The 24,051-nt window shown below is 43.7% G+C and overlaps 1 protein-coding gene across 3 annotated transcripts in view; it reads right to left on the reverse strand.

Annotated features, from left to right (window-relative positions):
• Positions 1-6,854: 6,854 nt before the first annotated feature.
• Positions 6,855-24,051, reverse strand: part of MYOF (myoferlin) — a 160,139-nt gene continuing 142,942 nt past the window's right edge. For all 3 annotated transcript variants that reach the window (XM_007107116.4, XM_055081062.1, XM_007107117.4), the window contains 8 exons: positions 22,570-22,658; positions 22,386-22,481; positions 17,758-17,899; positions 15,387-15,486; positions 11,306-11,496; positions 8,879-8,988; positions 8,364-8,511; positions 6,855-7,421 (listed from right to left, as the gene is read on the reverse strand). In XM_007107116.4, coding sequence (XP_007107178.2) covers positions 7,383-7,421; positions 8,364-8,511; positions 8,879-8,988; positions 11,306-11,496; positions 15,387-15,486; positions 17,758-17,899; positions 22,386-22,481; positions 22,570-22,658 — 915 coding nt within the window. In that variant the 3' untranslated portion in view covers positions 6,855-7,382. The remainder of the gene's footprint in view (positions 7,422-8,363; positions 8,512-8,878; positions 8,989-11,305; positions 11,497-15,386; positions 15,487-17,757; positions 17,900-22,385; positions 22,482-22,569; positions 22,659-24,051) is intronic.

The raw sequence follows: 24,051 nt of genomic DNA on the forward strand, positions 1-24,051 counted from the left end.
TAGTTGTCAAAAGGCCGCTTTGTGACCTGTGTGTTGGTCACAAGACAGGATTCATGTCTTGGTCAGTCAGCAAGTATTACCTGTTGCCTGGGACCGGGATCCACAGGGAACAGGCAAAAACTGACTTCCTGGAGGGGCCTGTCTTAAGGGACCTTGCATTCTCTCAGACTTTTTCTATGTGTTTGTGGTAAAAAATACATAACATAGAACTGACCGTTTTTAGGTGTACAGCTCAGTGGCATTGAGTACTTTCACATTATTGTGTTACCGTAACCCTTCCTACAGAACTCTCTTCATCTTGTAAAACTGAAACTCTGTACCCGTTAAAACAACCTGCCCCCCCGTCCCCCGGTCCCTGCAACCACCATTCTGTACCTCTGCCTCTATGATTCTGGCTACTCTGGGAACCTCATATAAGTGGAACCATATAGTATTGGTTCTTCTGTGTCTGGCTTATTTCACTTGGCAGGATGTCTTCAAGGTTCATCCATGTTGTAGTATGTGTCGGAATTTCCTTCCTTTTTAAGGCTAATATTCCATTGTATGTTTAGACCACATTTTGTTTATCCGTTCATCTGTTGACGGACACTTGAGTTGCTTACACCTTTTGGCTACTATAAATAATACTGCTACAAACTGGGGTGTACTAATATCTGTTTGGGTCCCTGCTTTCAATTCTTTGGGGTATATACCCAGGAGTGGAATTGCTAGATAATATGGTAATTCAGTGTTTATTTTTTTGAGGAACTACCTTAGCATCTTTATCTGCTTTCTCTAATTAGGAATATGCAGTTAGAACTTGAAGGGGAAAATCAGTATCATTTTGGATAGCGGTGATTCACATCCTTTCAAAGGTGACATTTCAAAAGCAGAACACGTCTGTCACCTCCTGGCCCATATGTGTTTGGCTTTTCCTGTCCTATGATGATGAGGAGGATAACTAGAATATATTGAGCGCTTATTTTGTGCCAAGTTCTGTTCTAAACACTTTTGCATCTTTTCAATCATTTTATCTTTGCAATCATTCTATGGAGATTATTGTCTCAACTTTATAGATGAGGAAACTGAGCCACGGAGAAGCAGAACCATAATACAGTGCAGGGATAGACAAGGTCATATTTAATTCAGCGCTTACTTTCACAAAGGAGGGAAAGGAGACTGGAGAGGAGATACCCAGAGTCACAGCGTTACATTGTGACCAAACTAGGTGAGCTCACGGGCTTCCAGACGTCTGGAAGCCCCTGGCCCCATGCTCTTGCCGCCTCTAAGACAGGATTCCATCTGTTCGTTTTGTTTATCCCGTTGACCCAGGTGAAACCTCATCTGAGCGGCTGCCGTTCTGCACCGGAATCCAGCTGGATATTCCTGGTCCTCCTCTTGATAATTGCTGGGGCAGGACTTCACTGAAATATGTCGGGGGGAGGATTACGGGTTTGGCTCTAGGATTTTGTGAAAACACATGGAAGTAGCACATTAATATTAGTCAGGGACTGAATGGGCCTTTTCAAGAAGTTGAGATAAATTTTGGCAAAATCAGGTTGCCCTGAGAAGCATTCGATTTACTGTGAGGGAGTCGCTCCAAAAAATTACGATTTTTCTTTCTTGTTAAGTTTATTTAAATAGTAAAAATCTAGAGTCTGCATCTCCTGCAAAGTTGCACCCCTGAGGTTCCGAGCTTGACCATGCATATGGCGGGCCTGTGTTTTTCATTATGTTTCCTTACTTGTTAGGCTTTGCAGTTAGTCCGAGTTACACGTTTCTCTGGTGTTTTTCTTGAACTTCATGAACTCTGGCATTTCATTTCGGGGATGTATATCTAAGGGAAAAGCAGCCTTCCTTTGATCTTCCTTGGGACCCCATTATGTTTAACCTGAGAAAGATTAGGGAGTTGCCATTCAACGCTGAACACACACAAAACTCAGCTGCCAAGATGGCGGGTGCTTAATCTATTTACAACATCGACTCCATCATGAACTAATTCCACATCAAGCTGACTTTGAAAGGCATTCTTTGGAATGGAATTCCCATCTGCCTTGCGAGGCTACATGCATATGGTCCAGAGTACTGAAGGTATTGACCTCACAAAGAAATCTGTTTAGCATGAAATATTTAAACTGTAGAGGGTTTTTAAACCTTGAAATCATTGTCAGCGTTGGTTCCCCATATGGTAGTCAAGTTGTACTTTCTCTGAACTGAACAGCCATTTCTGGAAAGCACCCTCACTTTCTAGCTGTGTTTGTAATAACATCTGCTCAACGGTGGTGAGACAAGTCAGTTCCAGTCTTTGGACAAACAATCCTCTGAGCCCGGCTGAACTCCGAGGGGCAAGGAGCTGCCACTCGGCCAGCACCTGGAAAACCAGACCACTCCACTCCCCTCAGCTTCCCTTCCAAAATGGGTTTCAGAACTCTGCCCATAAATAGCTCTTTAAAGTAACATGCAGGGCTAATTGTGACTTTTTTTTCCCCCTAGTCTGAAAATGAGAAAGGAAGAACAAAACAAAATCAAGCGTTAGCCTGTCAAGATTTTCAGTGCCCTGTCACTCTCAAGACGTTGATGGAGATTTATTTTCCTAATGAAGGCTCCAGCGTTAATGGTGGCACTTGCTAGAATCAGTTAGGACTAAGTGTTATTTAATTCACAGTGAAGCGACAATCTGACTGGACTGTGATTAGTTCCAGCTTTTAGCTATCATTTATAGGTCACCAGGCGGCTAACAACCTCAAATGAGGGACCATTATCTTTTGACAAGATGAAGTGTTTTCTGGGGGGGATGGGAGGAGGGGGAGGGGTACTACCCAGAAAGCCCAGTTCAATATTCTCTCTGGGAATTACTCATTCCTAATAGGGCTTCGCTGCCACTTACTCAAAGGAACTACACTAGTGAATACCAGTTAGGTGTGCTGAAGGCAAAGGAGGAAAAGACTTTCCTCAAAGCCATTCATGTATCTGCTCAGCAACTACTTGAGTGAGGCGCTGTGGGAGAATGTGTTGCGGGGGCTACCTGGAAGGAAGGCTGATATTCAGCCTGCACATTTTGGTATGGCTGTTCTCGTTTTTTTACAGCTGTTCTCCATTTTGATGGGGTGAAGCATCTGTTTGGATTGGTCGGTGCCAGTGCCATAATGATGGTTAAATATTCCAAATAACAATCTTGTCTGGAACCCTTTTTCATTTTGTTGATGGTTTTCTTCGCTGTGCCTTTCTTAGCTTCTTTTAACCACAGTGCTATACCACCAGCGGGAGGGCTGTCAAGAGGAGCATGGAGCTGAGATGGTCGAGTAATGAGTGACAGTAGCAACCCAGTGTGGCTCTATGCTGATACCAAGGACAGTGTGTATCTTCTAGAACATGTGAGCACATTGTCCTGTTAATATATGAGACCATGGTGAGATCAGCAAACAGTTCTATTCTAAGCAACACAGAATCGAGGGGAGCAAGAAATGGTTCGATAATGGCAATGCTTTTGGGCATTTAGACAATGTTATACTGCAGTGGGACTGTCTTGCCATTATTGCTGAGTTGTGCACTGTTGGTGAGACTGTAAATTGCTGTAGACACTATGGAAAAAAGTATGGAGCTTCTTCAAAAAATTAAAAATAGAACTATCATATGAACCAACAATTCCACTTCTGGGTATTTATCTGAAGAAAACAAAAACATTAATTGAAGAATATATATACACCCCATGTTCATAGCAGCATTTTTCACAATAGCCAAGATATTGAAACAATCTAAATGTCCATTGATGAATGAATAAAGAAAATGTGGTATATATACACAATAGAATATTATTCAGCCATAAAAGAGTGGAATCTTACCGTTTGTAACAACATGGATGGACCTTGAGAGTATTATGCTAAGTGAAGTCAGGGAAAGACAAATACTGTAAGATCTCACTTATATGTGGAATCTGAAGGAAAAACAAAACAAAACACAAGCTCATAAGTACAGAGAATAGATTAGTAGCTGCCAGAAGGGGGTGGAGGGGTGGGAGTGGGTAAAATGGGTGAAGGGAATCAAACAGTATGAACTTCCAGTTATAAAATAAATGTCATGGGGATGTAATGTACAGCATGGTGAGTACAGTTAATAATACAGTATTGCATATTTGAAAGTTGCTAAGAGAATAGATCTTTAAAGGTCTCATCACAAGAAAAAAAATTGTGTAACTATGGATGGTGTCAGATGTTAACTAGACTCACTATGGTCATCATTTTGCAACATATACAAATTTGAATCATTGTGTTCTATACCTGAAACTAATATAATGTCAGTTATTTATCAATTTAAAAAAAAGCAAATAAGGGCTTCCCTGGTGGCGCAGTGGTTGCGAGTCCGCCTGCCGATGTAGGGGACGCGGGTTCGTGCCCCGGTCCGGGAAGATCCCACATGCCGCGGAGCGGCTGGGCCCGTGAGCCATGGCCGCTGAGCCTGCGCGTCCGGAGCCTGTGCTCCGCAACGGGAGAGGCCACAACAGTGAGAGGCCCGCGTACCGCCAAAAAAAAAAAAAAAAAGCAAATAAATACAAAATTGATGTGAAATTTACAGACCCCCAAAAAAAAGTTAAGAGGAAAAGAACCCATACTGCCTGGGTTCAAATTCCAGCTATACCATTTATTAGCTGTGTGACCTTGGACAAGTTACTTAACCTCTTTATACCTCAATTTCTTAAAAAAAAATTTTTTTTAATTATTTTTTTAAATTGAAGTATAGTTGATTTACAACATTGTGTTAATTACTGCTGTACACCAGAGTGATTCAGTTATGTATATATAGTGTATATATAATATTTATATACATTCTTTTTTAAAATATTCTTTTCCATTATGGTTTATCATAGGATACTGAATATAGTTCTCTGTGCTGTACAGTAGGACCTTGTTTACCCATTCTACATATAAAAGGTTACATCTGCTAACCCCAATCTCCCACTTCATCCCTCCCCCAACCTCCTTCCCCTTAGCAACCACCAGTCTGTTCTCTGTGTCCATGATTCTGTTTGTTTCACAGATAGGTTCACTTGTGTCATATTTTAGATTCCACATATAAGTGATATCATATGGTATTTGTCTTTCTCTTTTCTGACTTACTTCACTTAGTATGATAATCTCTAGTTGCATCCATGTTGCATTATTTCATTCTTTTTTATGGCTGAGTAGTATTCCATTGTAAATATGTACCACATCTCCTTTATCCGTTCATCTGTCGATGGACATTTAGGTTGTTTCCATGTCTTGGCTATTGTGAATAGTGCTGCTATGAACATAGGGGTGCGTGTACCTTTTTCAATTAGAGTTTTGTCTGAATATATGCCTAGGAGTGGGATTGCTGGATTGTATGGTAATTCTATTTTTAGTTTTCTGAGGAACCTCCATACTGTTTTCCACAGTGGCTGCACCAACTTACATTCCCACCAACAGTGCAGGAGGGTTCCCTTTTCCCCACACCCTCTCTCCAGAGTTTGTTATTTGTAGACTTTTTAATGATGGCTATTCTGACTGGTGTGAGTTGGTACCTCATTGTAGTTTTGATTTGCATTTCTCAAATAATTAGCGAAGTTGAGCATCTTTTCATGTGCCTATTGGCCATTTGTATTTCTTCTTTGGAGAAATGTCTATTTAGGTCTTCTGCCCATTTTTGGATTGGGTTGGGTTTTTTGTTGTTGTTGAGTTGTATGAGATGTTTGTGTATTTTGGAAATTAAGCCCTGTCGATCACATCATTTGCAAATATTTTCTCCCATTGTGTGGCCTGTCTTTTCGTTTTGTTTATGGTTTCCTTTGCTGTGCAAAAGCTTTTAAGTTTCAATTAGAGTTTTGTCTGAATATATGCCTAGGAGTGGGATTGCTGGATTGTATGGTAATTCTATTTTTAGTTTTCTGAGGAACCTCCATACTGTTTTCCACAGTGGCTGCACCAACTTACATTCCCACCAACAGTGCAGGAGGGTTCCCTTTTCCCCACACCCTCTCTCCAGAGTTTGTTATTTGTAGACTTTTTAATGATGGCTATTCTGACTGGTGTGAGTTGGTACCTCATTGTAGTTTTGATTTGCATTTCTCAAATAATTAGCGAAGTTGAGCATCTTTTCATGTGCCTATTGGCCATTTGTATTTCTTCTTTGGAGAAATGTCTATTTAGGTCTTCTGCCCATTTTTGGATTGGGTTGGGTTTTTTGTTGTTGTTGAGTTGTATGAGATGTTTGTGTATTTTGGAAATTAAGCCCTGTCGATCACATCATTTGCAAATATTTTCTCCCATTGTGTGGCCTGTCTTTTCGTTTTGTTTATGGTTTCCTTTGCTGTGCAAAAGCTTTTAAGTTTGATTAGGTCCCATTTGCTTACTTTTGTTTTTATTTCTATTGCCTTGGGAGACTGACCTAAGAAAACATTGGTACGATTTAAGTCAGAGAATATTTTGCCTGTGTTCTCTTCTAGAAGTTTTACAGTGTTGTGTCTTATGTTTAAGTCTTTAAGCCATTTTGAGTTAATTTTTGTGTATGGTGAGAGGGTGTGTTCTAACTTCATTGAGTTACATGCAGTGTGCCTCAATTTCTTCCAGGGCAAAATGGGATTAATAATGTTACCTACTACCTTTATAGGATTACCTTGAGGACTACATTAGTTAATATGTATAAAGCATTTAAAACAATGGTGTGCATGGAGTAAGTACTTTAAATAAGTGTCAATTTCTTATAGTATCCTCAGCTTGGCCCACTGGCCAAGCTTTGGCAGCACACTGATAAGGGGTTTACAGCCAAGTGGTATGCCCTGGCATTCCATCCACTGAGACCCAGACTAGAAATTGCCTCCTTCCCAGCTTGGCCCAACAAGCTACAACAAACAGGTATGGTCAGAGGCAGAATGTTTTTATTTGGGTTCATCACAGAGGATGAATAGTCTCATGACATTTATCCATACAAAATATAACAATGGTTGCAGGCATAAATAAAAATTCCTCCACCTATTCTAACTACTTGATAATGCACAGTCCTTTTTTGTTGACTGCAGATAAAGAAGTATATGAAGTCGAGATGCAGAAATTTTCAAATTTGATTTCAGCAATTTCCAAAAATTGAATTATAGAACTAGGACACAGGAAAAAAAAAAAAGATGATTTTTAAATGGAAACAGCCACCTTGAAAAGTATTCTGAAAAAACATGGTTAAAACTTTTAATACTTCAAAAGATAAAAATGTTGCTTGTTGGCCTGACTTGGACTTCGAGCCTCTGAGAAATGATGGGCCTCGGTGAAGTAGTGTAACATGCCCCTGGAATATAGTCTCAGACACAAACAAAAATCACTCTCGGTTTTGATCTGTAAACAGAGACAGGATTCCCTCATTGCTGGATGACTCTGGAAAAGAAGCCCTTGCTTCCATTATGCATTTGGCCTCACAATCTTCATTGACAAATAGTTCTGAGAAGGAAACAGAAAGAGGGTCATGTATGTATATATAACTTAGGGATTCTCAGTCTTGGTACTGTTGACATTTAGGACCAGATGATTCTTGTTGGAGACTGTCCTGTGCATTGCAGGATGTTTAGCAGCATCCTTGGCCTCTATACCCACTAGATTCCAGCAGCACCGCCAGTCATAAATGGGAGTCAAATGGGAGGTTTGTCAGTGTGCCTAGAAAGTGCCTTCATCCCTCCATTCGAGGAATTTGTTGAGATAAGAAGTATATGAAGTCGAGGTGCAGAAATTTTCAAATTCGATTTCAGCAATGAAGGCACTTCTAGGCACACTGACAAACCTCCCATTTGGACTCCCATTTATGACTGTGGAGATTAAGAGAGATTTGAGGGGGAGGTTATGTAATGTGGGCCTTAAAGAAGGAGGGAGGTTTTAATAGACAAAACATGGGCAAAGGAACAGCCTTGGCAAAGGCATCTTGGCAGGTAAGGGCAATACTTGTCTGGGGAGGCCAGCTCTCTAGTTTGGGTGGAGTTCAAGTTTTGTGTAGGCCTATAATGAGCCCAGGATCTGTGAAATGTCAGGAGTTAGGATGCAGGATGGTTTGGAACAAGAAAGTCTGAAGGCAGGAAGATCCGTCAGAAATGCCGGCTGTGGTTTAGACACACATTCATAAAGGCCTAAGGGATTGCTCCTAGAATTCCTGAGACCAAAGTTTTTTTTTTTTTTCAGACCATGAAGTTCTGCCTGTAATTCATGAAACTGTGAGAATGTAATCCTAGTCACAGGACACAGTACTTTAAATTTTCCGAAGGTTGACGGGTTGTAACACCACAACTGCTACATAGGTCATTTTACCCGATGGCAAAAAAGGCAAGTACCAAGTGAGATGACCAACCATAATTCACACCCAAAGAGCCAAGACAAGAGGCCAGGGACTCATACCGGTAAGGAGTAGAGGAGCACGGCCACAAAAAGCAGCACGATCAGCAGGACCAGCAGGCCGATGATGACCCACTTAAACCGCCGCCACACGATGAACCTCATGGTCTTGCAGGGGTTGGTGAACCAGAGGAAGGAAGTTTCTGGTCGGCTGCATTGCAAAGAAATGGTTTTACCTACCCAACTCAGGAGGGACAGATATTTTATACCTCCGAGCACAATAGTTTAAAGAATGATTAGCAACATTTTATAAAGTCAAGGAAAGATATTATTCCCCTTAGCTGGCTGAGAGAGCCTTTAACCTTTTCTGGCTTTCTAAGATGCCGAAGACACACTGGACTTTGGTTTCATGGGAAGGAGAATGGTTAAAATGAAGCCAGATCACCAGCCTCTCCCTCCCCCATCTCCCCTGTTCAGTACAAAATTCAGACAACAGCTAATCCATTGCATTAAGGCAATTGGAAGGGGGGCTTTCAGACTGCAGGTGTTTGGGGATCCGAACAAAGAGGGTCTCTCACTTTGGTAGGTCCAGCTTGGGGTTCATGTTGGGTTCATCCCGTCCCTTCCCGGCTGGCCTCTCGTCGGCCTCCTTCTCATTGAGGACTTCCAACGTCATCTCCACTTTCCCCTTCAGTAAAGCAGAACAGGTTAAACACATGACATCACGTTTCACAAATATTTTCACTTCGACCCAAGGAGTATTCCCCGAGCAATGATTTTTATTCTTGTAAAACAATCCTTAGATTGCCTTAAATTTTCCTCAAGAGATTTCATCACATTTCCTCTTCCATGTGTTTCTGAACCGACTCCTTGTGGGAAACTGAGAGGACAAATTGCTTTCCCTCCTCCCTGCTTTTCAGTCTCTGGATCCCCATCATTCTAACTTTCTCACATCTGTCTCCTTGCCTGCTCACATACCTCCCCTTTGTAACTTTACTTGGACCCAGAATAACCTGAATACGGCTGATAACAATAGCTAACATTGTTTTTTTAATTTATTTTTGGCTGCGTTGGGTCTTCGTTGCTGCGCGCAGGCTTTCTCTAGTTGCGGCGAGCAGGGGCTACTCTTCGTTGTGATGCATGGGCTTCTCATTGCGGTGGCTTCTCTTGTTGCGGAGCTCGGACTCTAGGCGCACGGGCTTCAGTAGTTGTGGCTTGCAGGCTCTAGAGCGCAGGCTCAGTAGTTGTGGCACACAGGCTTAGTTGCTCCGTGGCCTGTGGGATCTTCCTGGGCCAGGGCTCGAACCCGTGTCCCCTGTATTTGCAGGCGGATTCTCAACCACTGCGCCCCCAGGGAAGTCCCACGACAGCTAACATTGACTGAGCATTAAGTGTGGGCTCCAAGAGAGCCTTCGTGCTCCCTTTGGTACCCCCACTGCGTGGAGCAGTGCTGGCACTTAGTGGGCACTTGATGTACACTAGCTGAGGAAATGCATGAATGAGTGAATGAATGAATGCTGTCTCCCTGTTCACAGATTCCTGACTGGTGCACTGGGCACTGCGTAAGCCTTCTATATGGATAATCTCGTGTAATGCTCAGGGCAGCCCTATAAATCAGGTACCGCTATGATCCTCGTGTGCACATGAGTACACTGAGGCTGCGAGAGGTCTAGAAACTTGTCTACTCTTAGAGCCAGGCTTAACTAAGGTGGTAACAGCCTTTCAAGAACCCTGGCGCCCACAACGTCACCAACAATTTGAGAGCTTCCGACCCTGACGCTCATTTAGGCGATGGAGCACAGATGCCTCCTCTGTCGACGAGTCAAAGGTGGGTGTCTGACTATGGCAAGGTGGTCCTTCTTTCCAAGCCTGTTCTTCGAAGCTATGTAAAATGTAGGTAATGGCTGCTTCATGGGGTTATCCGCAGAACTAAATGAGGTTATGTACAAACTACCCTCTAGTGGCAGGAAGCTTATAAGTGGTTTCCTGCGCCAGCGGTAGAGGAAGTGATGGACTGCAAAGGGCACAACAGAACTTTTGGGGTGATGGGAATGTTCTGGATCTTGATTATGGTGGTGGTTTCCTGAGCATATACATCTGTCAAAACTCATCAAATTGTGCACCTTAATTGTACTTTACGTGGGTGCAGTTTATGTAAATTATACCTCAAACTTTTAAACAAGATTAGGAATATAAGGCATTTAGTATATTGTCCGGTTTATAATAAGTGGTGTAAAATATTAATTATTATTAATAATACATAATGAATTAGGTAGTCTTTTTGTGACAGGGCATGGTAATCCGCACTTTTGCTTCTACATTCAAAATTATCTTCAGTTTTCCAAATGTGCTTGTAACTTATGGCCTTCATGTTCAATGGATGTCAACACTCCCTGTTTCGTCCATCTTTAAAAAAAAAATTTTTTGGGGCTTCCCTGGTGGTGCAGTGGTTGAGAATCCGCCTGCCGAGGCAGGGGACACGGGTTCGAGCCCCGGTCCGGGAAGATCCCACATGCCGCGGAGCGGCTGGGCCCGTGAGCCATGGCCGCTGAGCCTGCGCATCCGGAGCCTGTGCTCCGCAACGGGAGAGGCCACAACGGTGAGAGGCCCGCGTACCACAAAAAAAAAAAAAAAATTTTTTTTTTTTTTTTTTAAAGATGAGGACAGCTCAAATTTGAAGTTTCTTTTTCTGTACTGAATTGTACTGGAAGCTCAGCATAAATTAGCATTCCTGGTGGAGGAGAGTCCTAAAGAAATACAGCACAACCACTTGCGTTCCCAGTTTTTTGACAATTCCAATCCCGCTATCATCCACTCAACCCCAAACATATGCTAACAGCATCTGCCGCCTTCTCCTATAATCCCAGGTACAAACCGTTCCCAGAACTTAAAGTACCACCAATTTAACCTCCCTTATCTTATCCAGAGCAAATCTACTCATAAAGGGCAAAACCTAAAGGAGAAAAGGAATAAACGACCCTCAACCAGGAAATACTCATACATACAGCCATCACACGGGAGCCATCTTTATCTGCATAGCACGGCCACCATCCTTTCATGGACTTCTGTTCAAAGAGAGAGGCGGTTTTCACTTTAAGGGGGTTCACGGCTTTGAGGTCAGGAATCATGTCCAAACTGCATTTCTCTGGTGATTTTGCTGGAATGATGCTGCGATGCAAATCGAGTTCCAGGAAACCTAGCCAAGGAAACATTAAACCCAAATAAATTTCAAATGGATCAGCCGTTGTTCACAAGTGAACAGAACGTACTTGTCAGAAGAGAGGTAGACCATGACTCTGAACAGGTGACAGGTGAGTTAGAGAAACGGACCCTGGTAGGCAGTTAAAATTCTTTCCAGATAGAATGGAAAGTGGCAGAAGAAGTATCTGTCCACTGCTCTGCATCTCACAGAGAACAACCCATTTAATTTCTCAGAGATAGGAGCATAAACAGAGTTCTTCTGCAAACTCAAAATAATTAAACATCTCCAGACAAAATTTCCACTGAACTTGGACTTGGAATTTGCTCATATTGGTTCTAAACTTCCCCTAACATAGTCATTTGGCTTTGGGTCAAGAAAACTGGTACTTGGAACATGGGAAGCTCCATCAAACAGTCAAGTTCAAGTTTTTCCTAGTGTAACCTCAAAAACAAGAGCTCGAGAAGGAACACTGACTTCTCAACAGAAAGTTCTCCCCAGGAGCTAGGGTCAAGAAAACTGGTACTTGGAACATGGGAAGCTCCATCGAACAGTCAAGTTCAAGTTTCTCCTAGTGTAACCTCAAAAACAAGAGCTCGAGAAGGAACATTGACTTCTCAACAGAAAGTTCTCCCCAGGAGCTAGGAAGCCCAGCTCAGGGTGCCTGGAGAAGCACAATTTTTCTTCCATGATGTGAGGCATGAACTCTTTTGTGGTTAATAACTGACTAGCTTTGGGGCTTGGGAACTCCCAGGAAACCTCTCCTTCAGAAGAAGGTAAGTGTGTGTTGGTTCATGTCTATGGACTACGGGGACAAGAGGTGGTCTTCAACAGTGGCAGCAGAGAGTAACAGGGAGGTTGCGGCAGATTCTCTATAAACTTTTAGGCTCAGAAACTGCCCTGCATCTTACAATGCATCCACAGCCCACAAGCCTTTCTGGAACTTATGCCTGCTTTTATTTGTCTCTCCTTTTGGTGATAACTGCAACCATTTGCCCACTAGCCATTTAGAAATAAAGTCATTCTCTTTATTTGTTATCAGACTATTTCATTTAAATTCCAAGGGAAAGCCCTCTACTATGCTTTATGCTTTCTAAGTTTGCACACTACTGTGGAGAGGGAACGTTGCCTGCCATGCCATTAAACAAAGAATGCTGCCCATCATCCCAGTTCTGCAAGGATCACCTGCCAATGCAGGGGACATGGGTTTGAGCCCTGGTCCAGGAAGATCCCACATGCCACGGAGCAGCTCAGCCCGTGCACCCCAACTACTGAGCCTGCGATCTAGAGCCCGCGAGCCACAACTACTGAAGCCTGCGCACCTAGAGCCCGGGCTCGGCAACAAGAGAAGCCACCGCAATAAGAAGGCCGGGCACCGCAACAAAGAGTAGCCTCTGCTCACCACGACTATAGAGAGAGCCCACGTGCAGCAGCAAAGACCCAGCACAGCCAAAAATAAATAAATAAATGGGAAAAAAAAAAAAAAAAAAAAAAAGACTGAGGCTGTGCCCTGAGGGGAGTTCAGGAAGGAGAAAGACAGGAAGCATTCTGACCTTTGGATCTGCCTCTAGATAGTTAAGATGCATACCTAAGGAATAATTTCCATGGGCCCAGGATCTTGTATCTCCGCAAACATAGAAATGCACTAAAATCATTAACTCGAGATGTCTGCTCTTTGTGATTAGCAGTAATCTTTTGATGTCTGACTAACTTTTTTGTTCTTCCAGCAAAAACCTCTTGTGTCCTGGCTCCCCCGCTTACCTCTTGGGAGCAGTTCCTCAGAGCTATCTGAGAGGTTGTCTCCTGGGCTGCAGTCCTCAGTAAGATCCCCAAACTCACAACATTTAGGTTGTACGTTTTTCTTCAGTCAACACTTTCACACTCATTTGTTTGTTCAACTCTTATTAAGAACCAGCTAAGGGTTTCCCTGGTGGCGCAGTGGATAAGAATCTGCCTGCCAATGCAGGGGACACAGGTTCGATCCCTGGTCCAAGAAGATCCCACATGCCGCAGAGCAACTAAGCCCATGCACCACAACTACTGAGCCTGAACTCTAGAGCCTGCGAGCCACAACTACTGAAGCCCACGCGCCTAGAGCCCGTGCTCCGCAACAAGAGAAGCCACCGCAATGAGAAGCCCGCGCACCGCAACGAAGACCCGGTGCAGCCAAAAAAAAAAAAAAAAGAACCAGCTAAGTCAAAGGCACCGCACTCAGTGTTGTAACGGGATGAACAAGACAGACACAGCCATTGACCACCGTGGGCTTTTCCCCTGCCAGGAAAGATGCTCTGGAAGCAGGGAGATGAGCTAGGGGCTTCTGTAACAGCTGGCTACGAGAAAGTGAGGTCTGAACTGGCAAGTGGCAGAGATCATAAAAATAAGAAAATAAACGTGCATGATAAAGCAGGTTACATTGTTTAGGAAAGTGGTAGGAAAGGAGAGGAGGACCCACAGAGGACTCTGGGTGCTTCTGCCTAGGTGGCTGGGAGAGGCTGTGAACAGCAAAAGCGGTTCATGAGGCGAGCAGGTATGAGGTCAGGGAAGAAAGGCTGAGTTTGGTCTTAGTCACGATAAATTTGAGGTGCCAGCCAAACACAAAGGTAAAAGTTTCTGGTGGGGAATGGGGAATAATCATCGTGAGAGTTTCTTTTTTTCAAACTGAGATATAATTGACATAGAGCATCGTGTAAGTTTAAGGTGTACAATGTGTTGATTTGACACATTGCATGTTGCAGTATGAGTCATCATGAGAGTTGAAGCTTTACCTTCAACAGAGGTGAGGGCTGGTAAGTCACGGAGGGAGCCTGGGGAAGAGGCACAAAACCCCAGGGAGGGCAAAGGCCTATATTTAAAGAGGAAGAGGGGGGAACTTCCCTGGTGGCACAGTGGTTAAGAATCCGCCTGCCAGGGCTTCCCTGGTGGCGCAGTGGTTGAGAGTCCACCTGCCGATGCAGGGGACGCGGGTTCGTGCCCCGGTCCGGGAAGGTCCCACATGCCGCGGAGCGGCTGGGCCCGTGAGCCATGGCCGCTGAGCCTGGGTGTCCGGAGCCTAGCCTGTGCTCCGCAACGGGACAGGCCACAACAGCCAGAGGCCCGCGTACTGAAAAAAAAAAAAAAAAAAAAAAAGAATCCCCCTGCCAATGCGGGGAACATGGGTTTGATCCCTGGTCCGAGATGATCCCACATACCGCGGAGCAACTATGCCTGTGCACCACAATTGCTGAGCCTGCGCTCTAGAGCCCGCGAGCCACAACTACTGAGCCTGCGCGCCTAAAGCCCGGGCGCAGCAACAGACCCAACGCAGCCAAAAATAAATAAGTTTAAAAAAAAAAAAAAAGGAAGAGGAAGAAACAGAGCAGGCCAGTGAGACACCCAAGGCCTGGGAGAGAGAAAATAAGAACACTGTGCTGTGGGGGGACCAGGGTGTGTGCCAGGAAATGGAGGGGCCGGGGTGTTTAACAAGGGCCTTTTACCCCAGAGAAGGGCGGGGCATCAGGGGACTGCAGTGGCCACTGAGAGCAGCGTGGAGGAGAAGGAGGGAGCCAATCCTGAGGTGCTGGGGGTGGTGGGGGGGAGAGAGAGAGGTTTGGAAGTGGAGGCAAGGCTGTGGCATCCCTGAAGACAAAATCTGTGTCTTCCTAGCAAGACAGGAGCTGGTGCAAAGGCCCTGGGAGTGGCTGGGGCTCGCAGCACCAGTCACGGTGCCCACTTCTCAGAGGACCTGGGGCAGCGGATGGGCTGGCCGCCCCGCTCCGAGGACATCCAGGCAGGGGGTGGGACCCCACCCCACAGTACTGGAGAGTTAAATAATTGATTCCAAGTTTTAATTGCTTTTACTAATTTCAAGCACAATTTCTTAGAAAAAAGTATCCAAAGGTAAGCCTTACCCAAGTAGTCATCCAGAGAAAACTTGTCATTATCCCATATCTGAATGATCAGTTTGGGTGGGACCCGAAATTCAGTTTGGTCCATACTCCAGAAATGCTCCTAAAATGCCAACAGGAACAGACAAACCAAAATGACACCGATTACTGGATTCTTTTTTTTTTTTTTTTTTTCGATTACTGGATTCTTAACACCCTTCCCTTGGGCCTCTTGGAAACCCAGCATCAAGGCATGGGGCCTCTTCTCTCCTTTGCATCCCCACCCGAAACCCCGCCCTTTGACCTACCCCTCTACCCCAGGTGGATACAAGGCAGTCAGGCTCCCCAGGAAATCTCAAGACTACCAGCTGGGTGACAAAAAGGTTGTCCCAGGCAATTCCCAAACGGCAGGTTTCCTGCCATGTTCCTATCAGTGTGACTTCCTGCCACTCCTGCGGTTTGGAGAGTGATGATGTCTCCTGGTCTAAAGACTGTAGCCTGCCTAGATGATCCTCCCAAAGCCAAGCCATCCCAGGCCAGACGGAAATAGCCCCTGCCGACGAGTTACTTCTGCTAAGCGACCTCCCCCGCCCCCCCAAGGATGTCCAAGCACACTCATTTCACACGGGGGTGAGGAGATGGGGGCCCACATTTCACTCTTTTGTTAGTGCAGATTTAAAATGTCCTGGCATTGCTGGCTTTTGAAAAATCTTGCTGGGTTTTATATACCGTGGTCATCTAAGACCTGTATTAGCCCAGGATAATAATGACATCCCCACAGCCTGATTACACCTAAGTTCCTCTGGCCCCAAAAGAAAGGGAAATCCCCCAGGGCTTTCATGAATTTGAAGGAAGGTTATTGGATTGTTTCTCGTTTTTCAGATGACATTCCAGGAATGGTCCCTTTTGCAGGGCTCTGAGGGGCTGAGAAGCCTGCTCTGCTGCCGTCTGGCCCTGCTCGGCTGTCCTGTGTGGGGTCATGCTCCAAGGACTACTCAGGATGCTGAGAGGTCCAGCTCTAGAGGTGAGTAAATAGGAAAGGTAACTTTACCTAAAGGCCTACCTGACCCCAAATCCCTCTCTTTTCCCCCGGTCTGTCTCATTATCTGAAAGTGTGCATGGTTCAACATCAGGATGAGCCTATATGTCTCCAGAAAGTGCCCTTTGAAGGCATTCATCTCACCTGGACAGAAAAAGTGCTCACTACAGCATCAGCACTGAGTAGGGCCAGCAGCGCGTAGGGCCTGGCCAGATGGGACATGAGGCAGGTATATTCTGATCAGGTGTAGGGTGAGGAGGTGACCGGGCAGAGCTAGGAAAAGTTTATAGAATACGGCAGGAGGGGGTGGGGAAGGGAGAAATGGGACAAGGGCCTGTAAAAGACATCTGTTGGTATTACCTACCCAGGTTTTAGGCCCCCCTTTTTGGATGAAAGCACCAGATTTTCCTTCGAGATTCCCTTCCCCGAGTCCATGCAATCTGGGGAGAAATGACTTTATCCCTAACTCCACAGTCTCGCCAATCAGAGCGCTGCATCCCTGGGCAACACTGGTTCAGAGATGGACACATGGCCTCAGACAGGCAGACGCTGGGGCCCAGTTCCAGAACTCTGGTTGGTGCCTTTGGAGATTCATTCCCCTCTCTCTGCTAGAGGTTGCCGAGAGGGCAAGATACAAGCTGGGGCTGCTGGCAGCCACCTTGCACTCACCAGGGAGTGAGGCCCGTGGAGGAAGGCAGGGCAGAGGGGCGGAGAAGGTGAGAGCCGTTTCTAAAGACATCAGTTCAACCCAGGCTCCAGGCGTTCCTTAAGCCAGCCAACCCTGGACTTTTTAGTAATGTGAACCAGTAAATCACTTTTTTTGGTTTAAGTCAGTTTGAGTTGAGTTCTGTAACTGAGAGTCTTATAAATTAAGACCAGGAGGGCCCTGAACCCTCAAGGAAGTGCTCCCGAAGGAAGGCAGGCAGATGCTTAAGTTTAATAAGGAAGGTAAGGGGGATATTTCACCTGCATTAATATTTTGCCTCTGGTTAATTAATGCAACAGTTCTGCTTATCAGGGGGAGAAATCAGTCTCCCTGTGACATAAACATGTACTTAGGTTGTTGTGTGTATTGACACAAGACCCCCACTTACCAGATCCTTCCCCCGGCTGCCAACACGTTAGTGGAAGCAACGTTGTGCTCCTTATACTTCTGTTATAACTACACAAATAACTGCCATACCTGTGTGACCCTGGGCAAGTATCTACCCCACTGGGGTCTCAAAGTCCCCATCTGTACCAAGAGGAGCTGGACCCATGACCTCCCAGGCTCTGAGAAGCCCCAACCTTTTCTGAGCGTCTGCATTAAGGAAGACCCATGACATCCACTCCCCACTGGCATATTTCAGAACTCACTTTTTTAGCAACGAGACAGAGCTGTTCAGCTGGAAGGTAGTCAAAAGGGAAGACAAATCTCCAGTTAAAATTCCCTTCACCATCCAAGGACCTGTAGTGGACATCTGTTTTCTGTTTGTTTTCTTCATTGCCAGGAATCCAGCTGAAAAGCAGAAGCAAACAGACTTAGCTTCATGTGATTGACAAGTAATCTAGCTGCAGAATTGCGTAGTGATTAGGAGAGAGTGAAGGGCAGGAGAATTAATGCACTTTTCTTGGGCAGGTTCCAGTTATCTATGGAGCTGGGGGGTGATTTATGAAGGGGAGGCACTCTGTTGCATCCAACACACGTGGTAGCCAAATAAAATATAATTCCTCTAAAACCAAAGCAGGAAACCCTTTAGACTTCAGTTAACAGGGATAAGGTGAAAATTTCTGGAAAATGTCAACAATTTAGCTTCTATTTTGGGACTGGTGAAGCTTGCTGGCTATGTTTTTAGTCTCCCTAACTATAACTCATCAGTGTCTGTCATCACTGCTGATAGGCTCAATGAATATGGGTCAGTTCAAAATTTTAGCATTTTCTTTTCCATATTTTACTTAAGCAAACAAAACAGGCACGGCTCAAGTAATCTTACCACTTCATTTTTTAATCTTTCTTAAATTTACTATGATCACATTAATGAGACTAGCAAGGGAGATGTAAGCTGCTATATCCATACTCATATCTATGAAAATTCATTTCCATCAACAATTGGACGTCTTAACGTTTGACATTTGGAAAGTTCCCTTTGGCCTGTGCCTGGCACACAGCAGACCGGCTGGAGGGAGGAATGAATGAACGAACATGTCTGGGAGGAAGTGTTATCACATCTGCCAGCTATGGGGAAGACTCCTGGTTTGGAACCAGAGGAACACGAGATTTTAGACTGGAAAAGTAGTGGAATGCATGGATCTCAACACCCACTACCCATTAGAATCACTGGAATCAACTGGGGAGCTTTTAAAAATATTGATGCCGGGGCTTCCCTGGTGGCGCAGTGGTTAAGAATCCGCCTGCCAATGCAGGGGACACGGGTTCGAGCTCTGGTCCGGGAAGATGCCACATGCCGCAGAGCAACTCAGCCCATGCGCCACAACTACCGAAGCCCGTGTGCCTAGAGCCCGTACTCTGCAACGAGAGAAGCCACCACAACGAGAAGCCCGCACGCAGCAACGAAGACCCAATGCAGCCAAAAATAAATAAATATTTATAAAAATATATATATATATATGTTGATGCCTGGATCCCCCAAATAAAGACTGTCAGTAGGGGGCAGGCCTGGCTGTGAACTTGCTCTGCCATTAACCCTCTGAGCTTCATCTCCCATCTGTAAAAGGAGGTTAATGATATGTGCTCCCTTCACATGGTCAACCTGAGGACAGAATGGGAAGAGCCAGAGTGGGAAGGGGAAATCCTTAACTCATGTTAAGGATCAACTACTATGAACCAGGTATGTAGAATGCCTTATTTTATTCTTTCCAACTGTATAACTAGCTCCATCTCACAGAGGAGGAAGCTGAGGTTCAGAGGGGATGTACATCTCATACATCCAGTAATGGACAGAATTAAGTATAACTCCCAGGTCTGTCTGACTCCAAAGTCCAGGACTATTACTCTGCTTCAAAGGACCACGGAGACTAGAAAGTCACGAGCTAATATTAGGTCCTATTATTAGTAGTGGTATTGATAGCAATCAACTATACTGGTTTTACTTTTTCTAGTCAATTGACTAACCAGGTAAGCTGAGTTGAAAGATTCCTTTTGACAATTAACTTTTAAGCTTTTGAACTAACTCACTGAAGAGAGTCCACACTCTTTGGCTGTGACCTTGGTAGCTTCAGCTTCTAACCCATCCCTAAACAGCACCATCATCCTCCCCTAGACTGCTCACCCACTGTAGCTCTTCCCTCTTTTTCATGAATCTTTTCACATTTTAATTTGAAAACAAATTAAACAACTACTCTAAGTGTATGCATTTGTGTACTTGTACGTATAACTTTGTATGTAATACCCATATGCTTGTAGCGCTAAGCATGTTATTTGTACATTATCCATCTTTTCACATACAGTAATTAGATTTCCATTCCAAATATGACATGGTACTTTAGATCTTGCTTTATTCTTGGATTACTGGGGTTTATCTCTCAGTCCAGTATTGAGTTTGTTTCCCTGACTGGAAAAAAAAAATGCTTATGATAGTCAAATAAATTTGCATATATATAATTAGCTGGAATTAGTTTTCCTTGGGGAATGGTAATAAGATCCTGAAATGAGAAAGAATAATGAAGAACTTGATGAAACATTCCCTGTTTATAGTGAACCTAAATGACAGTAATTACGTCTTTAACAAAGGTTTGATTGAAGGCCACTTGGGATCATAAGTGAAACTTTGTTCTCACTTTATGAATATATTAAATTTCAACAAGTCTTATCTTTTACATATCAAGGAACCAAACTCAATCCATGTGGAATAGTAATAATAATAGTGTGATGATTAATTTTATGTGTCAACGTGACTGGCCGTGGGGTGCCCAGATTAAACAAACACTATTTCTGGGTGTGTCTATGAGAATGTTTCTGGATGAGACAAGAATTTGAATTGATGGACTCAGTAGATGGACCTCCCCATTCACCTGACCTCAGACTGGGATTTACACCATTGGCTCCCCTGGTTCTCAGGCCTTCGAACTCAGGCTGAATGATACCTCCAGCTTTCCTGGGTCTCCAGCCTGCAGATGGCCAATTGTGGGAGTTCTTAGCCTCCATTATCATGTGAGCCAATTCCTCATAATCTCTCTCTCTTTCTACAGATACACACATCCTACTTGTTCTGTTTCCTGGAGAACCCTGACTAATGCACATAGTGTTTACTATCTGCCAGGCGCTATCTTAAATGCTTTGAGTAACTCAATCTTCTGAATATTCCAGAGTGGTGGATACTATCATTATCTCCAATTTACAGATGAGGATCAGTGAGCTTACTAACTTGTCCAGCTAGTAGGGAAAGTACCAGATTTCAACCCAGGTAGTTTGAGTCCAGAGTCTGACTTCTTAATCACTGGGTTCTGTACTCACTATCAATGTATAACACAACGCGTGCCGCAACTAAGATCCGGCGCAACGAAATAAATAAATATTAAAATATATATATATATATATATAACACGAAACAGACATCAACATGAATTTGGAATTGAACTATGCAAGTAACAGAATAATGAACACTTTGCACATTGAATGCAGGCACTCAGTAAATGTTGGTGGAATGAATTATTTTTTTAAATTATGCTAATGGGGTGGTGGTGGGATGAATTGGGAGACTGGGATTGACATTATCTATTTTACACATATTAGTGTATATAAGAACCTGCTGTATTAAAAAATGTAATCATAATTAAAGTAAATCAAGGACAAGCAAGGAAACAGATTGAAAACCTAAACAACAGTTTGGAAGAAGATCTATAAAATCTTCTATATGAATCCAACAGTTTAATGGGGAGAAATAATAAATCTGACAACAATTGTAGCAGCTAATTACTAAAGGTTATCTTGACTAATGGTAACCTTTAATAAAGAAATTGGAAGAGCAAACAACCAGATGTGTATGAATTTAATTAAAACTTTGTGGAAGGGCTTCCCTGGTGGCGCAGTGGTTGCGCGTCCGCCTGCCGATGCAGGGGAACCGGGTTCGCGCCCCGGTCTGGGAGGATCCCCCATGCCGCGGAGCGGCTGGGCCCGTGAGCCATGGCCGCTGGGCCTGCGCGTCCGGAGCCTGTGCCCCGCAACGGGAGAGACAGACCACAGCAGAGGGAGGCCCGCATACCAAAAAAAAAAAAAAAAAAAAAAACTTTTTGTGGAATAAAGAGGAGGAGGAAAAGAAAGCATCAGAGATAGAGAAGCACAACTAATTTACTGGCTCAATTTTTGGAAAGTGCATTCTCTTTTTCGAAAAAAAAGCATTAAATAACAAGTATAATTTTATCTGCAGACTGATCAAGAGAGGAAACAAATACTTTTTCAGGATTTTTATAATAATTTAACGTTTTGGTGCCAAAGGCATATCTTTACCGATTTCTGTTTCAATATTATGCTCTTGGTTTTGATCAAGGGTTAATACAAGAAATAAAGCATAATAAGGTTTTGTGGTTAAAAAAAAATTATGCTAATGTTTCCTCTTTTCCATGGACATTAACTTCTGGTAATAAAATATATAAAAAAAGAAACTTTGGAAGCTCTACTTCTGTTTCTAAGACTAGTTACTCAAGGTATTAAAAAAGAGTGAAAATGAACTGCATGACTAAAAAGTCTCGTAACAAATCTGCTTAATAAACTGAACAAAACCCACTTTCTTAGAAAAGAAACACTTATCAGTTCTTATAGGCATCAGATGCCTCTGTTCATAAACAACATGCATGCAGGTTTCTCTTTCTGTTCTCTCTCCCTTTGTCTCCCTAGAGCTTCCTAAGCAGATTGCATTAATGAAATATAATAGCTTCAAATAATCAAGGATCCTATAGTGGACACTTTCAATAATGAACACTCATGAAGGAGAGCATCTGCTTTGTTCACCGAGTATGGCATGCTCTTGCATGCCAGTCTTTCTTACCCTTTAACGTAGATGTCGCTCATTTCCTCTCCTGTGATGCTTTTCTCATCCAGGATAACGTCCTTGGTGTTCCAGATGATCACACGCAGGTAGTATCTGAAAGGAGCACATTTTGAAGGTCCTTTTTTTTCTGGTCCTGAACCAAGACCCCAGTAAGATACAGCAGGGTCTCAAGATTACTTACTTCTTGGCTTTCCGGGGTGTGATATTGAAAGGAGGACCTGGTGGCCCCAAACTCCTGGGGAAAACATCCACCCACATCTGAAGTTTTCCCTAAGCCATTCAAAAATGAAAAGAGAAGTTATATTATGGGTGGTAGAGACTACAATTTTCTTTCATACATCTTAGGTGAAACTAGTTCTTCAGGCCTCCTAATTTATTAGTCCATATGGAAGGCAAAAAAAAAAAAAAAAAAAAATGGTGTAAAAGAACAAACCAAGATGAATCTTATACCTTCAGTGTCACTTAGGCCATCCGCCCCCCATTCTCTCCCAGGAGTCTCTGATGGCTGCATATACCTACCTGTATCAGTCTGAGTCTTACCTGGTTAATAAAATGAGGGGCTTCCCAATGCTAACACAACCCCCAACACACACACACACACACACCCTCGTACAATGACTAAAAGTTGGGCCCTTCACTCTCAGAACAGTTTTCCTGCTGTCACTCTATCCATCTTCACATTGCCTACTTAATATCAGTCCCAGTTTTGTGACACCCAAGAGTTTCTCCACTTACCGTAAGAGAGAAAATAAAAATAATTTAAAACTGTATTTAATTTTGTAAAAGAAAAACTTACAGCATGGCACTTTCGAAGGAGAGACTCAAACAATGACAAGAACATTACTGTTCCCCCCAGATTGAGGACTCCCTGCATTGGCTTGCTAGTGTCTACCGCCTGAGAGGGAGCTTGCAGGAAGGGGGTGAGAGCTTGGACTGACACCTGTGGCGTCATCTTGGTGAGGCCCCACTCAAGTCTTTGACAGCTACAGACCAGGCCCATATATCTGGAGTATTCTTCCAGACAGGCTAGGAATGCCACTAACACACTGTGTCAACGATACAAACCAATTTAAATTCCCCAAACTGTTTTTGGATGTTCTGTAGACTCTGCCTTCATGACAAAAACAGACTGGTCTTTAAGAAGGTTGCCAAGGAAACCACTAGGCTGGTTTCCTAATGCACTGTGATCAAAATGAATTAACTGAAGCTCTTGAAAAGGGATATATTTTACTGTGATCCTGACTCTCTTCCCACTAATCTCCAGGGCTCAAGGGTCTATTATACATCAAGCACACTGCAGAAATTAGGCATCCAGGTGTCTCCTAAGACCTAGCCAGAGTCTGTCCAATGCAGTAGGCAGAGGTGATGGAAGTATTGGTAGCCCAGGGAACAGTCTTCCTCGCTTTGTAATGTCTTAAGACTTTATTCAGTTGAGGAGTAGGAGGGGAGAAAGGAGGAGAAATGGGCTCTTTGTGGGGAAAGAAGAATAATTAGAGAAGGAAGAAATCAAAATATGGAACAAAATAAGAGTGAGTGACAAAATCATCTAGTAAGCCCAGGCTACTTGGGGTCACTTTTTAAGAGACCACAGTTTGGCTATCAGTGTCAACAATATTTGCATCCATTAGATAAATATTTCTTTTCTTTTTTTTTTTTTTTTTTT

This window comes from Physeter macrocephalus, chromosome 20 (assembly GCF_002837175.3).
Source record: "Physeter macrocephalus isolate SW-GA chromosome 20, ASM283717v5, whole genome shotgun sequence".
Classification (NCBI taxonomy): Eukaryota; Metazoa; Chordata; class Mammalia; order Artiodactyla; family Physeteridae; genus Physeter; species Physeter macrocephalus.